The sequence below is a fragment of the Triticum aestivum genome, chromosome 5D (genome assembly GCF_018294505.1).
Source record: "Triticum aestivum cultivar Chinese Spring chromosome 5D, IWGSC CS RefSeq v2.1, whole genome shotgun sequence".
Lineage (NCBI taxonomy): Eukaryota > Viridiplantae > Streptophyta > Magnoliopsida > Poales > Poaceae > Triticum > Triticum aestivum.
Window position 1 is genome coordinate 14,460,433 of NC_057808.1, and position 16,068 is coordinate 14,476,500.

At 42.3% G+C, this 16,068-nt stretch overlaps 1 protein-coding gene across 4 annotated transcripts; it reads right to left on the reverse strand.

Annotated features, from left to right (window-relative positions):
- Nucleotides 1-1,000: 1,000 nt before the first annotated feature.
- Nucleotides 1,001-8,998, reverse strand: LOC123119141 (disease resistance protein Pik-2). 4 transcript variants are annotated; one of them, XR_006458447.1, is made up of 5 exons: nt 8,017-8,997; nt 3,707-5,663; nt 3,096-3,293; nt 2,642-3,004; nt 1,001-1,535 (listed from the first exon to the last, which is right to left on the reverse strand). XR_006458447.1 is itself a non-coding variant. In XM_044538840.1 (5 exons), the coding sequence occupies exons 1-5, from the start codon at nt 8,841-8,843 to the stop codon at nt 2,756-2,758; spliced, it is 2,568 nt and encodes an 855-aa protein (XP_044394775.1). In that variant the 5' UTR covers nt 8,844-8,998; the 3' UTR covers nt 2,580-2,755. The 4 variants fall into 4 exon arrangements, 3 of the variants coding, with proteins under 3 accessions (XP_044394775.1, XP_044394776.1, XP_044394774.1); XM_044538840.1 differs by lacking the exon at nt 1,001-1,535 and having other exon boundaries at nt 2,580-3,004; nt 3,707-4,013; nt 4,677-5,663; nt 8,017-8,998; XM_044538841.1 differs by lacking the exon at nt 1,001-1,535 and having other exon boundaries at nt 2,580-3,004; nt 3,707-4,013.
- Between the last annotated feature and the right edge of the window lie 7,070 nt (nt 8,999-16,068).

Below are 16,068 nucleotides of genomic sequence, written 5' to 3' on the forward strand. Positions count from 1 at the left end.
GCATCCATCTTGATCTTGTGATCATCGACGACATCCGCAACATGCAACTCCAATATCATTTTCTCCTCCTCAATATTTTTTATTTTTTCCTTCAAGAAATTGTTTTCTTCTTCAACTAAATTTAACCTCTCGACAATAGGGTTGGTTGGAATTTCCAGTTCACATACCTCCTAGATAAATAAAATCTATGTCACGTTGGTCGGCATAATTTTCATAAACAATAAATGAACCAATAGTTATAAAGATAATATATACCATATCCGAATCATAGACAGGACGAGGGCCGACGGGGGCGGATACCAAAACCATCGCACTATATAATAAGAAGGAATAATAAAAGTAACAAAATTAGACAAGTATCTATCTGAAGTAAGAATTTTTTTTTCAGAAAGAAGATAAGAACAAGAGGCTCACCACGGTGGTGCTGGCGACGAGATCGGCGCGGGCGATCGACGGCGGTGAAGACGGGGACGGGACGTGACGGACCGCTAAACTTAGACAAATCTTGGGGAAAATGGAGCTCGGAGGTCGAGTTTCGAGAGGAGAAAGATTAACTAGTGTGGCTCAGACATTTCATCGAACACCTCATGTGCATAGGAGGTGAGCTAGAGCACCCAAATGCCCTCCCCTCGACGGCCAGAAAAAATAGAGCACTGTGGAATGCTCTGCTGCGGCCATGGGGTATATATAGGCAGCTCATTTGTCCCGGTTCGTGGCTAGAACCGGTACTAAATCCAGGCCTTCTGTCCCGGTTCATGCCAAGAACCGAGACCAATGGTTGTGGGCCAGGAGCGAGGCCCATTAGTCCCGGTTCGTGCCTCGAACTGGGACAAATGGTTCCATACGAACCGGGACCAATGCCCACGAGGCCCTGGCCGGCCCCCTGGGCTCACGAACCGGGACGAATGCCCCCATGGGTCCTGGTTCGTGACTGAACCGGGACTAATGGGCTTGCCATGCCCGAACGAAAGCCCTGTTTTCTACTAGTGTTTTGGCAATGTAGTATAAATACTTTGTACATTATAAATATAAAATATCTTAGAACAATTGTTCTACTGTTTCGGGGTAAAGAAAATACTAGTCACGGAAGGTTGCAAGAATAAAATTTGCAAGACATGGCTTCAGGTGCCAACACTTTCCGTTAGGTCGGTGATGTCTTGGGAACGTAACATGAATGTTTGAATGAACCTGCAATGTTTTCCCTCAAAAAGGGAAAGATATACACACGGATGCCGACTGGTTGACAAATTTCCCTTTTTTTTGCGGGGGCAATTTCCCTTCAACTTCATTTCTGCTCAACTTCATGACGGGCAAGAATGGTCCCACGGCACCACTCGTGGACCCAAAGTACAAAACAAAACAAATATTATCAGTTTTTTGGTATAAAAGGAAACAGGACAATGTGAACTATATTAGACTTATATACGTACACATGATTGTTTTTTTTTTTTTTTGAATTAACTTGAGTTGCTTACCACATATGTCACATGATTGTTGCCTCAGTAGGCCCAGAAGTTGATAGGCTGAAGCAGTCTCTGTAAATCATTGGCAAATAAAGAAGTTAACCACCACCGTGAACAGGACATGCAAATACGCGGCTCGGTTGGTAGTTTCTGCCGACGATGATGCGTACTGCTCACTACCAAATTCTTAAAGAGTAGGGGATGATGGAGCAAAGGAACTTTCTTGTAGGTAAGAATCATGTAGCACTTGTAGTGAAGATTTGGGCTTGTACATGGGATAGGAGACGCCAGGTCAAGGACTCAAGGGAGAATAAAATCGGTGTTGGAACCCTCTACACATGGAGCTCGCTTGGATAAGAGGAGGTAGTCTTACTGACATTAGTGCAGAATGGTGCTATTAAGCACCTCTATCGCACATCATGAACTGTGTGCGATAAAGGAATCTCTCACAACACAAAATTCAACTGTGTCTCCGAAAGTTAAACGTATGCGACCACCAACCTATGACACATGATTAAAGAAAAAAGAGATGTCTGCAATATCGCCCACACAGTTCGGTTGCGTTAACTCGTGACAACACACAATTGTTTGGGAAAAATCGTGTGCGTTACTTGCGACACGATTGAAATAAACAAATTGGGTACAATTAGGGGAACCATCACACACATTTACGGTGATTGGAGAGTTATAATATGTGGTGTGCAAAATTGCACACACATGGTTCGCTAAAATATACATGTGCATGATTGGCGTGTCGTACTGGCCTGTAGCATCGCCATCGGCCTATGAACGCTGACAAAGCAGGCTGGCTTTTGATTCCTTCCTGAGGCGCGGGAGAGACAAAACAGGGAAGTGGATGTGCTGCTCGACATAGGGTCGTGCCTAGAGCCAATTTTGATGGATGTCGACAGGAGAAGGCCCGGGCATGACAGAGAGAAAAAAAGCTATCAAGGAGAGACTGATAATTTACTATCGTTCTTGCCTCCAGGGGAAGATTACGGCATCTCGGCTTTTAATATTTTGATCTAACGGTAAGTAACTGTTTGATAATGAGGATTAACGTGGAGGGACGAAAACTGCCTCAAGCCAGTTAATCTAAGAATGTAACAGCTGACGGAGAAAAATCTTAATCTAAAATAAAAATGATTGTGAGATCATAAGTTTTCTACAGTCTTTACCACATTTAAAAATCTTGCCTGAGCATGTGCACGAACCACTTGGCTATTTGCTATGGTAATGGAAAGATTAGCTCCAGGCCTCTTTGAAATCTTTCGGAAGGCACCCAGCCGAAGCTAGACTGGGAATGGAAGCACATAAACACCAATTGCATCAACAAATTGGCCAGCCCTACCAAAGAAGCCGACAATGCTGCTATTACTCTGCATCGTAGTTTTGAAAGGACTTCCTTGTCTTTTTCCAAAAGGCCCATAGCTGCCGCAGTTAGTGACCAAAGTGAGCGATGTCAAAACATTGGACAACGCACCAAATGAACCGAATGTTCCCGAAACTTCAGTCACAAACTCTGTAGGACCAAGCTTAATCTGTGATTAAGAGAAAAATATAATGAGTTAACAAAATAATTAACAACAACGGTTAACCGAGCCAAACAGAGATTTTTTTGGCTAAACCCACCGTCTTGCCGCTCCCACCATCACTGCCCCACGGGCCTGCAGTGTGGTGCCGGCCATTTCCGTCCTTGAAAGAGAAAGCGAGTGAATCAACAACTGAACCACTGCGAATCGTCACACTTTCCAGGCTTTGCGGTGCCACCTTGATGTCGCGAGCCCTACCACCATTTCCACCCCAAGGCCCATTCTTGGCAGGCCAATTCTACTTGCAAGAAATGGAGACACAACCACATAGGGTGTTAATAAGGCATTAAACCTTGAAGCTCATTATCTATAACAAAATTGACATTATTATTTCATTGCTTCATGTAAGTTTGACAATAAGAAAAGTAAGTAATAATGTCAACTGCTTGAGTAGATCAATGCATTGACACATTGAAACATATATAGTTTATAATACTAATGTGTGTGAATTATTCGATGAAATATTAGCACATGCATATTTTAGAAATAAAGATCGTTAACTGGAAGGTCAGCTCAATATTGATAAGGCACAAATCGTCCAATTTAACTTCAAACAAATATAAGGCTTACACATAACGAACCAAAAGTTAATCAAGTACATATATGCGAATAAAAGAAACATATAACTACGGGTGGATGAAGTAACAATACCTCTTCCTTTTTGTTTGCCAGTCCAATGTCTTCATGTTTTAGCATGTCTTCTTCAAGACGCCTGCTTATATTTAGAATAGGGGCATACACATTGGTTGTCTTCTTGATCAGAATCTCCAGAGCTTCCACCTCCGAAACCCAGGCACCATCACAATCAATATCAATGCGGACACGCTTAACTGAAGACAGATTCTCCAATCCAAATTCAAAATCACCATACAGATCTTTTGTTTCCCGCACTCCAAAATCAAACCTGAGCCTTTGAAGTCCCTGCAGAGCTTCTTGTGCAAATACCAGCCCGGCTGCTCTACATTCAAATGCGAATTCACTTAAACACTGGAATGTATTGTCACGACCAATGATCAGTTTTACTTCTGGGTGATCTATCACTAGCAGTTCAAGAAAATGAAGTGCAGGCAAACCCCCAAGGATTTGAACATGCTCCTGTTGTATTTTGTTGAGTCTGATGGACAAGTTCTGGAGAGAGCAGTTAATCCACCTAGGCAGAATAGAGAATGGGCTATCCCAAGCCCAGAAGGTTTGTAAACATTTAGGGACCCAACCTTCTGACGTGAAATCCAGCGACACGTCAGCAGCAAAAACAGAGAGAATTTGGATTTTGTGGAGGCTGCTTAGAGATTCCAGAAAAGGTTTCTCGTAGCTGCTGTCCCATCCATTGGCCCAAATTTCAAGCACTCTTAGTTCAGTCAGAGTGCCTAACTCTTTCACAAAGTTTGGAGACTCAGAGATGTTAATTTTTGACAACTCTTCTAGTGATTCCATATTTCCTATTCCCACGGGCACTCTAGTGCCTATGGAAACATATAAGCGTACCAGTTGTCTCAACTGAACAACTGTTGATGGCAACTCATGTATTTTTGTTTCCCTCAGGTCCAGTGTCTGCAAGTACTGTAAATTCCCAATTTCTTTTGGAAGCTCAGTAATATATGTGCGTCCTAGTCCTAGATACCTCAAATGCAGCAAATTTGTGATATCCTTCAAATAACAACTATCCAAATGTTGGCATTCTTCGAGATCCAGCACACGTAGAACCTGGAAGCTCAAAAGTGATGGAATCATGTCAATAGCAGACCTGAAGACAAAAAGTAGCCTTACATGGGATAAGTCCATGGATTTATCAAGCATATTGTGCTCTCCATTGTTCTCTTGGATTGATAATCGGCGGATCTTGTTCCCTGTAGACAATGGCTGCTGACCTCCTAGTATACTAACAAAATTTTCCTCGGCCGATAACGAAGTGATGAGATCAAGTACCATATCATGTACACGACATGTTTTTGCACTACCATGAGTGTCAATATCAACAGGCTGAAGCATATTCCGATTAATCAACTCATTGAAGTAATTTTCTCCTTGTTTATATAAGTTCCCCCTTTGCTTATCATGAATAAAATCTTCTGCAACCCATCCCCATATCAGTTTATCTCTATTAATCATATGATCCTCCGGAAATATGCTTAGGTACAACAAGCAAGTTTTCAAGTGAGGAGGTAGGTCACGATAGCTAAGAGATAATATCCCTCTCATGTTCTCCACACTAGGACCATTTTCATGTCCAGAACCAATGGAGTTGAGCACATTGTACCATAGCTCATTTGTTTTTGTCGGTTTACTAGCCAATAAACTAGCTATAGTTATGATAGCCAATGGTAAGCCATCACATTTTTTCAGTATTTTCTCAGATACTTCTTTCAACTCATTGGGGTAATCATCTTCACAATTAAATATTCTCTTGTAGAATAATTTTTTTGAGTCCCCATGGGAGAGAGGTGCTAGGTGATACACTCTACCATTGAAATCAGAGCAACAAGATTCAGCAACACCAACTTTCCGAGTAGTGGTAATTATTCTACTACCACAATTGCTCTTGATCAAAGCAACTTTCAGAATCGTCCACACATTTTGGTCCCATATATCATCAATTATAATTAAGTACCTATATATGATTTTGCAAAATGTAAAATAAATAGTCATTAGCTTATATCCAAAATTGGAAGTACGGTCGAAAGTAAATAGATTTTGTCTCGGTAATTTTTGTGATGCTACTGAGACTTCTTTTGACAACTATCGTTGGCAAAGTGCATGCTTTTATATGGCGCCTGTGGCCAGTTTGCAAAAAATGCAATAACACCCTTGTAAGGAAATTCAACTAATTATATAATAATGGAACATATCAAATAGAAATGTAGTTATTATATTAAAAGAGGCGGGTAACTTTTGTTCTTATTTGGACGCCATCATCACACTTTCGGTTCCACTATCGCCTCCAACTCTCCTCTCCCTCCGAAGTTGCCTTTTTTCCTTCTATTTTTTCCTTTCAAAAAGAGGGATAACACCACTGACTTCTACATCGTGATGCCTTTCTTCTTTCTGTTAACCTTTCATTCTCACCACCTCCTCCCCATGCCATCTCACCTCTTCTCCGTTCTGGAGTAACATTGACATCTGACATGAACCAAACATAGGGAGGTGAGAGCGATTGCTCCAGATGACATATAGAGAACCAGTCATGGTGATAGTGAACTTGCACTACGCCACATGAAAATAAATAGTACGTCACTCTTGTCTATCTAGAGTCCCGAAAGAGTGGCCTTTGCCACTAGATTGTGAAGATAAAGGATTTCTTGTTATATGATATACTTCATATTTACCAAGGGCACGTCTCGTTGACTGCATTAATATTTACTACAAACAAACATCGACAAGGTTGAGCTTGTAAGGGTTGAGAGAAATTGCTACGGAGCTTCAGTTTCTTGTGTCTACTTCCTAACAATGGAGTTAGGAGCCCCTATGGAAGCTTACCCAGTTGAAGAATAATATCTATTTTTATAACCACATATTTTAAAAGTAAAATTTACTAAATGGTATGTAAAATTTGTTCGGTTGTGCATCTGGAATGTGAACTGGCATATTTGGCTTGTCATTTTTCTTGTCATTTGAGATATACTTTTTGAATCTTGGTTCATTTTGTGAAGCTTATTTCATTTGCATGTAAAAGCATGTTTCAGTTTGTGAAGTTTACAGGAATGGAACAGTGTAATATGCTTTGTGATCTTTGATGAAATATTAGTGAATTTATTCTAGCAATCCGTTGTATTTGTGAATGATTTGTGACATGATGGTGATATTATGTGGATGTTTCTGAATATCACCGATATAGAAGGGAAATTACTCAAATTAAAGCAAACTGATATGATGTACAGATCTTTGGATTTGGTTTTGATTTGTGCAAGTGATTTTTGTGATATGTGAAATACGAAAGTTATTTTGGTTCTTTTTTGTCAAAGAAAGTGATTTTCTTTCAGATTTGTGATGTGTGAAATATGAAGTGCTTTTGATTCACATAAGAAATATGTGAAATTTCTAGGTTGACATTTATAAAATATTTAAATCATTTTTTTTGAAATTGTTGGCATAGTTTAGAAATTTGTGATTTGTGAAATAATTGTGAATGTCAATGAAATTATTTTTTTAATCTGAGTTTATGAAATAGTTGTGAAAATGTTAGTTGAAAATGATTGGATTTTGAAATATACTATTTTTTATGTTTTCTTTAAAATATTCACTGGCATAATTATGTTGAAATAACCACTGAAGTTATTATTTAATCACCAATAGTATTATTTTGATTTTTTGAAATCTTTGAATTATTCCAGATTTTTTTCTTCAAAAAGTTAGTTAACATAATGTTATTTGTATTTCTGGTACATTAATATATAATATGAGAATATAAACATTGAATCAATATGCTACGTAAATACAGCTAGGTTGTATGCATACTCCATGACGAACCGATGCGTACGGATATACTTTTACCAAGCCTACGTCTAGTTGACCTCACAAATCTTTATCGCAAACAAACAATATGGCTTTCGTATAGGAGTTGAGAGCAATTGCTTACGAGCTTTAGTCTCTAGTGCCCACTTGGTGGAAACTTTTTAGACTTGATATTGATGCTCGCATTTTTCTGGATTTATTTTAGATTTTCCATCGATGTTCGTTCAGTGGAAGAAGACGTTCCTGTCGACCACGAGGCACCTACGTACCATGACTTTGTCAATCTCAAGATGTTATGTCAGCTTAGTTTCTCGAAGGTGGTCATAGAGATATGGTGTGTGTGTTCATAGAGGTGAGTGTATGCTCATGTATGTAAGCAACTTCGATTGTACTGCGTTAAAAAAATGTCGTTGGCGGACTGATCTCTATTTTGGTAGCAACACACGGAGCTTATAGGGTACATAACATTAATCAATAAGTACTTGTTTTGAAAAAGAAATGCACGCACGCACCTCTTGTCCTTGAGAAAATTTCGGATATGATCCACAAGTTCCTTAACATCCCAATCTTCACCGTTGGTGCAATCTTCTCCACTTACCTGGCGAATTATGCTGCGAAATATCTTCTTTACGTCCGGTGTAAGGGACACCGAGACAAAAGCCCGGCACTGGAACTGCCCTTCTAGCATGTGGAACACCGTGTTGGCTAGGGTCGTCTTGCCCAGGCCGCCGACTCCGACGATGGACAGCACCTTGAGCTGCCGCTTTGATGCGCCCTCCCCCTCCTTCAACCACTTGACTAGATCTCCTGTTGGCCTTTCCATGCCAACAAGCCTGGACGCATCCTCGTACAGGGCCGGCAGACGAGGATCGATGGTTGTCGCGGCAGATGGCCTGACAAGATCATCGTCGAGCTTGTATCTCTTGCGCCGTTGGCTAACCTCCTCCACTTCGCCTTTGATGCGCTGGATCTCTCCGGCGATCTGGCGGCGAGTCAACGCGGTTGCCCACAGGCTCCTCACCCTGTCCATGAACCCCTTGATCAAGCCAAGCGGCTCGGGGGGCTCTTGGGCAGCCCCAAAACGGACCGTGAAGGTGTCGATGCTGTCCTCGATGTCGTAGGACATCTCCCTCACCTCCCTCGACCACACCTTGACCTGCCCGTCGAGCTGCCCGACCGGCACCTCCGATATCTTCACCAGCGCCGCCTGCATGCTCTCCAGCTCGCGGCTAAGGGATGCAATCTCCTCCTTGAGCCCCTTGTGTAGCTTGAACTCATCGGTAAGCAACTCGGCCAGCTTAGGGAGGAGGACATCCATCGTCCCACTGACTATTGCCATGCAGATGGATGGATCTGACCTTCTCGCTAACTTTTCTTGTGGAATGTGATTCTACTGCACACCGCTGCTGTGGTACGGCAGTGAGCACTGGCTGGGAGAAACCTTCACCTCGTCTTATGAATTACCTATACATATGGTGGTAGCCGATAGCACCATTTCTCCAGCCGGTCACATCTTCTTTTTAAATATGCACAAGTTAGGTTTTTTTTTGGGCAGGTACAACTATATTTTTAGAACAGGGCAGATACACTTTGCATGTTATTGGCGAACCAACCCGTAATTGAATGGTTAGGAGGATAGTGATATTCTTTGCCTACCAGGGTTCAAGGCCCAGACTTGACATTGCTGCTCACATTTTCCTAGATTTATTTCAAGCCTTTCAGCGATGTGTGTTCAGTGGGAGAATACATCCCGTCGACTAGGAAGGCGTATGTGGCGACTTCATCAATCTCAAGATGATGTGCTGGCTCAATCTCTCGGAGGTGCTCATAGGGATAGGGTGTGCTTGCGTGCGTTTATAAGGTGAGTGTATATGCGTATGTATGAGCATCTGTCTCTGTACTGCGTTAAACAAAGCTTGTATGTTATTGTTCCCTGATGCCAGTACAACTTGCGCTTTTTGTTTTCTTAGACATGTATAACTTTAATGTTAGATATTTTTTTCGAGGAGCAAGACCAATACTTCATGTGGGTCTCCCTGTTAATTATTAACTTATTTCTCCGCATCTACATATCGATCGTACTGAGTTTTCAAACATTGCATCATCGAGCTAGTTTTTTTGGTGGCTTTTTAGCGCTTCTACCCCCTACCTCCTATCCAGTTTATTTTAGAAGCTCCATCAAAAATAATTGTTAGAAAGCTACTAGTAAAGTTTTAATTAGTAGGATTATAAATAAATAAATTTGGTTGAGCTTCTAGAATAAACTGGGTAGGGGAATCTTATTTCACCTTATCTAGAAGACTGTAAAAGAACTAACCCTTTATTTTTCATTGGTTTCTATTGCAGGTTTTCACGTTCTGTTTCTTTCGAGGAACAACCAAAAAGATAAAAACTTCACCAGGTTTCCCGTATCAGTAATTATTTGTTCCCCTGTGTGCACATCAATCATTTTCAATTTTCAAACTTAGACTCCTCCAAGTTAATTTTTGTTTCTGTTTTTTGAAGGCAGGTTTAAACTTGTATGTTTCTATCAAGAACAACTAAACAAGACAAAGACTTCACATGGGTCCCACCTTTAATTATTACTGCTATGTGTGCACATCAGTCATGCCGAATTTTCAAACTTGGCATCCTCCAAGTTAATTTCCATTTTTGTTGTTTGAAGGCATGCTTCAACTTGTCCGTTTCTTTCAAGGAACAACTGAGCAAGACAAAGACTTCACAACTGCCCCCCCCCCCCCCCCCTCCCCCCACGACATCAATTATTACTTGTTCCTCTATCTCCACATCAATCGTGACAAATTTTCAAACATTGTATCCTCCAAGTTAATTTCCAATCCGCCATCAGTTATTACTTATTGCTCTTCGTCCACATCAATGGTGTGGAATTTTCAAACTTTGCATCCTCCAAGTTAATTCCCAATTTTTTTTAAAGGCAAGCATCAATTTGTTTCTTTCTTTCGAGGAACAAGTCAAACACTTCACAATGGTCTCCAGCCAGTCACATCTCTTTTTAAATATCCACAAATTTTTTTTTGTTTTTTCAGCGCAGGTATAACTATATTTTCTAGAACAGGGCAGATGTAGCTTGCACGTTATTGTTTGCCGAGGCTGCTACACCTTGCGTTTTTATTTTTTGATCGAGGTACATCTTCTATTAGATATTTCTCTCGAGGAAGACAAATACTTCACATTGGTCTCCCCCCATCAATTATTACTTGTTCCTCCACGTGGTCAGGCCGAGTTATCAAACTTTGCATCCTTCAGTTAATTTCCATTTGTTGTGTTTTGAAGGAAGTTTCAACTTGTCTATTTCTTTTATTACCTTTTCCGTTGTGTGCACATCAGTCGTGCCGAATTTCACATCCTCCAAGTTAATTTAATTTTGTTTTTTGAGGCAGGTTTCAACTTGTTTCTTTCTTTCTATTGCAGGTTTTCACGTTCTGTTTCTTTCGAGGAACAACCGAAAAAGACAAAAACTTCACCAGGTTTCCCGTATCAGTAATTATTTGTTCCCCTGTGTGCACATCAATCATTTTCAATTTTCAAACTTAGACTCCTCCAAGTTAATTTTTGTTTTTGTTTTTTGAAGGCAGGTTTAAACTTGTATGTTTCTTTCAAGAACAACTAAACAAGACAAAGACTTCACATTGGTCCCACCATTAATTATTACTGCTATGCGTGCACACAAGTCATGCCGAATTTTCAAACATGGCATCCTCCAAGTTAATTTCCATTTTTGTTGTTTGAAGGCATGCTTCAACTTGTCCGTTTCTTTCAAGGAACAACTGAGCAAGACAAAGACTTCACAACTGCCCCCCCCCCCCCCCCCAGACATCAATTATTACTTGTTCCTCTATGTCCACATCAATCGTGCCAAATTTTCAAAAATTGTATCCTCCAAGTTAATTTCCAATCCGCCATCAGTTATTACTTATTGCTCTTCGTCCACATCAATGGTGTGGAATTTTCAAACTTTGCATCCTCCAAGTTAATTCCCAATTTTTTTTTAAAGGCAAGCATCAATTTGTTTCTTTCTTTCGAGGAACAAGTCAAACACTTCACAATGGTCTCCAGCCAGTCACATCTCTTTTTAAATATCCACAAATTATATTTTTTTGTTTTTTCAGCGTAGGTATAACTATATTTTCTAGAACAGGGCAGATATAGCTTGCACGTTATTGTTTGCCGAGGCTGCTACACCTTGCGTTTTTATTTTTTGAGCGAGGTACATCTTCTATTAGATATTTCTCTCGAGGAAGACAAATACTTCACATTGGTCTCCCCCCATCAATTATTACTTGTGTTGGAAATATGCCCTAGAGGCAGTAATAAATGGTTATTATTATATTTCTTTGTTCATGATAATTGTCTATTGTTCATGCTATAATTGTGTTATCCGGAAATCGTAATACATGTGTGAATACATAGACCACAACGTGTCCCTAGTAAGCCTCTAGTTGACTAGCTCGTTGATCAACAGATAGTCATGGTTTCCTGACTATGGATATTGGATGTCATTGATAACGGGATCACATCATTAGGAGAATGATGTGATGGACGAGACCCAATCCTAAGCATAGCATAAAAGATCGTGTAGTTTCGTTTACTGGAGCTTTTCCAATGTCAAGTATCTTTTCCTTAGACCATGAGATCGTGCAACTCCCGGATACCGTAGGAATACTTTGGGTGTGCCAAACGTCACAACGTAACTGGGTGACTATAAAGGTACACTACGGGTATCTCCGAAAGTATCTGTTGGGTTGGCACGGATCGAGACTGGGATTTGTCACTCCGTATGACGGAGAGGTATCTCTGGGCCCACTCGGTAATGCATCATCATAATGAGCTCAATGTGACTAAGGCGTTAGTCACGGGATCATGCATTGCGGTACGAGTAAAGAGACTTGCCGGTAACGAGATTGAACAAGGTATTGGGATACCGACGATCGAATCTCGGGCAAGTAACATACCGATTGACAAAGGGAATTGTATACGGGATTGATTGAATCCACGACATCGTGGTTCATCCGATGAGATCATCGTGGAACATGTGGGAGCCAACATGGGTATCCAGATCCCGCTGTTGGTTATTGACCGGAGAGGCGTCTCGGTCATGTCTGCATGTCTCCCGAACCCGTAGGGTCTACACACTTAAGGTTCGGTGACGCTAGGGTTGTAGAGATATGAGTATGCGGAAACCCGAAAGTTGTTCGGAGTCCCGGATGAGATCCCGGACGTCATGAGGAGTTCCGGAATGGTTCGGAGGTGAAAAATTATATATAGGAAGTCAAGTTTCGTCCACCGGGAAAGTTTTGGGGGTTATCGGTATTGTACCGGGACCACCGGAAGGGTCCCGGGGGTCCACCGGGTGGGGCCACCTATCCCGGAGGGCCCCATGGGCTGAAGTGGGAAGGGAACCAGCCCCTAGTGGGCTGGGGCGCCCCCCATGGGCCTCCCCCTGCGCCTAGGGTTGGAAACCCTAGGGTGGGGGGCGCCCCACTTGCCTTGGGGGGGCAAGTCTCCCCCCTTGGCCGCCGCCCCCTCCCTTGATGGGACTTGGCTGACGCCCCCCTCCCAGGGGGCCTATATAAAGGGGGGGGGAGGGAGGGCAGTAGTATTACAGCCTTGGGCACCTCCCTCCTCCCCTGCTACACCTCTCCCTCTCGCAGACGCTCGGCGAAGCCCTGCCGAGATCCCGCTACATCCACCACCACGCCGTCGTGCTGCTGGATCTCCATCAACCTCTCCTCCCCCCTTGTTGGATCAAGAAGGAGGAGACGTCGCTGCATCGTACGTGTGTTGAACGCAGAGGTGCCGTCCGTTCGGTACTCGGTCATCGGTGATTTGAATCACGGCGAGTATGACTCCGTCAACAACGTTCATTGGAACGCTTCCGCTCGCGATCTACAAGGGTATGTAGATGCACTCCTTTCCCCTCGTTGCTAGTATACTCCATAGATGGATCTTGGTGAGCGTAGGAAAATTTTAAAATTATGCTACGATTCCCAACAGTGGCATCATGAGCCAGGCCTATGCGTAGTTACTATGCACGAGTAGAACACAAAGCAGTTGTGGGCGTAGATGTTGCCAATTCTTCTTGCCGTTACTAGTCTTATCTTGTTTCGGCGGCATTGTGGGATGAAGCGGCCCGGACCGACCTTACACGTACGCTTACGTGAGACAGGTTCCACCGATTGATATGCACTAGTTGCATAAGGTGGCTAGCGGGTGTCTGTCTCTCCTACTTTAGTCGGAATGGATTTGATGAAAAGGGTCCTTATGAAGGGTAAATAGAAATTGGCAAATCACATTGTGGTCATACGTAGGTAAGAAACGTTCTTGCTAGAAACCTACAAACCACGTAAAAACTTGCAACAACAATTAGAGGACGTCTAACTTGTTTTTGCAGCAAGTGCTATGTGATGTGATATGGCCAGAAGATGTGATGAATGATATATGTGATGTATGAGATTGATCATATTCTTGTAATAGGAATCACGACTTGCATGTCGATGAGTATGACAACCGGCAGGAGCCATAGGAGTTGTCTTTATTATTTTGTATGACCTGCGTGTCATTGAATAACGCCATGTAAATTACTTTACTTTGTTGCTAAACGCGTTAGCCATAGAAGTAGAAGTAATCGTTGGCGTCACGACTTCATGAAGACACAATGATGGAGATCATGATGATGGAGATCATGGTGTCATGCCGGTGACGGAGATGATCATGGTGCCCCGAAGATGGAGATCAAAGGAGCATAATGATATTGGCCATATCATGTCACTATTTGATTGCATGTGATGTTTATCATGTTTTTGCATCTTATTTGCTTAGAACGACGGTAGTAAGTAAGATGATCCCTTATGATAATTTCAAGAAAATGTTCCCCCTAACTGTGCACCGTTGCGAAGGTTCATTGTTTCGAAGCACCACGTGATGATCGGGTGTGATAGATTCTAACGTTCGAATACAACGGGTGTTGACGAGCCTAGCATGTACAGACATGGCCTCGGAACACACGCAATACACTTAGGTTGACTTGACGAGCCTAGCATGTACAGACATGGCCTCGGAACACGGAGGACCGAAAGGTCGAGCATGAGTCGTATAGAAGATACGATCAACATGGAGATGTTCACCGATCTTGACTAGTCCATCTCACGTGATGATCGGACACGGCCTAGTTAACTCGGATCATTTTTCACTTAGATGACTAGAGGGATGTCTATCTGAGTGGGAGTTCATTAAATAATTTGATTATATGAACTTGATTATCATGAACTTAGTCTAAAATCTTTACACTATGTCTTGTAGATCAAATGGCCCACGTTGTCCTCAATTTCAACGCGTTCCTAGAGAAAACCAAGCTGAAAGATGATGGCAGCAACTATACGGACTGGGTCCGGAACCTGAGGATCATCCTCATAGCAGCCAAGAAAGATTATGTCTTAGAAGCACCGCTAGGTGAAGCACCAATCCCAGAGAACCAAGACGTTATGAACGCTTGGCAATCACGTGCTGATGATTACTCCCTCGTTCAGTGCGGCATGCTTTACAGCTTAGAACCGGGTCTCCAAAAGCGTTTTGAGAAACATGGAGCATATGAGATGTTCGAGGAGCTGAAAATGGTTTTCCAAGCTCATGCCCGGGTCGAGAGATATGAAGTCTCCGACAAGTTCTTCAGCTGTAAAATGGAGGAGAATAGTTCTGTTAGTGAGCACATACTCAGAATGTCTGGGTTGCACAACCGCTTGTCTCAGCTGGGAGTTAATCTCCCGGATGACGCGGTCATTGACAGAATCCTTCAGTCGCTTCCACCAAGCTACAGGAGCTTTGTGATGAACTTCAATATGAAAGGGATGGAAAAGACCATTCCTGAGGTATATTCAATGCTGAAATCAGCGGAGGTGGAGATCAGAAAAGAACATCAAGTGTTGATGGTGAATAAAACCACTAAGTTCAAGAAGGGCAAGGGTAAGAAGAACATCAAGAAGGACGGCAAGGGGGTTGCCGCGCCCGGTAAGCCAGTTGCCGGGAAGAAATCGAAGAATGGACCCAAGCCTGAAACTGAGTGCTTTTATTGCAAGGGAAGTGGTCACTGGAAGCGGAACTGCCCCAAATACTTAGCGGACAAGAAGGCCGGCAACACCAAAGGTATATGTGATATACATGTAATTGATGTGTACCTTACCAGTACTCCTAGTAGCTCCTGGGTATTTGATACCAGTGCGGTTGCTCATATTTGTAACTCAAAACAGGAACTACGGAATAAACGGAGACTGGCGAAGGACGAGGTGACGATGTGCGTCGGGAATGGTTCCAAGGTCGATGTGATCGCCGTCGGCACGCTACCTCTGCATCTACCTACGGGATTAGTTTTAAACCTCAATAATTGTTATTTAGTGCCAACTTTGAGCATGAACATTGTATCTGGATCTCGTTTAATTCGAGATGGCTACTCATTTAAATCTGAGAATAATGGTTGTTCTATTTATATGAGAGATATGTTTTATGGTCATGCCCCGCTGGTCAATGGTTTATTTTTGATGAATCTCGAA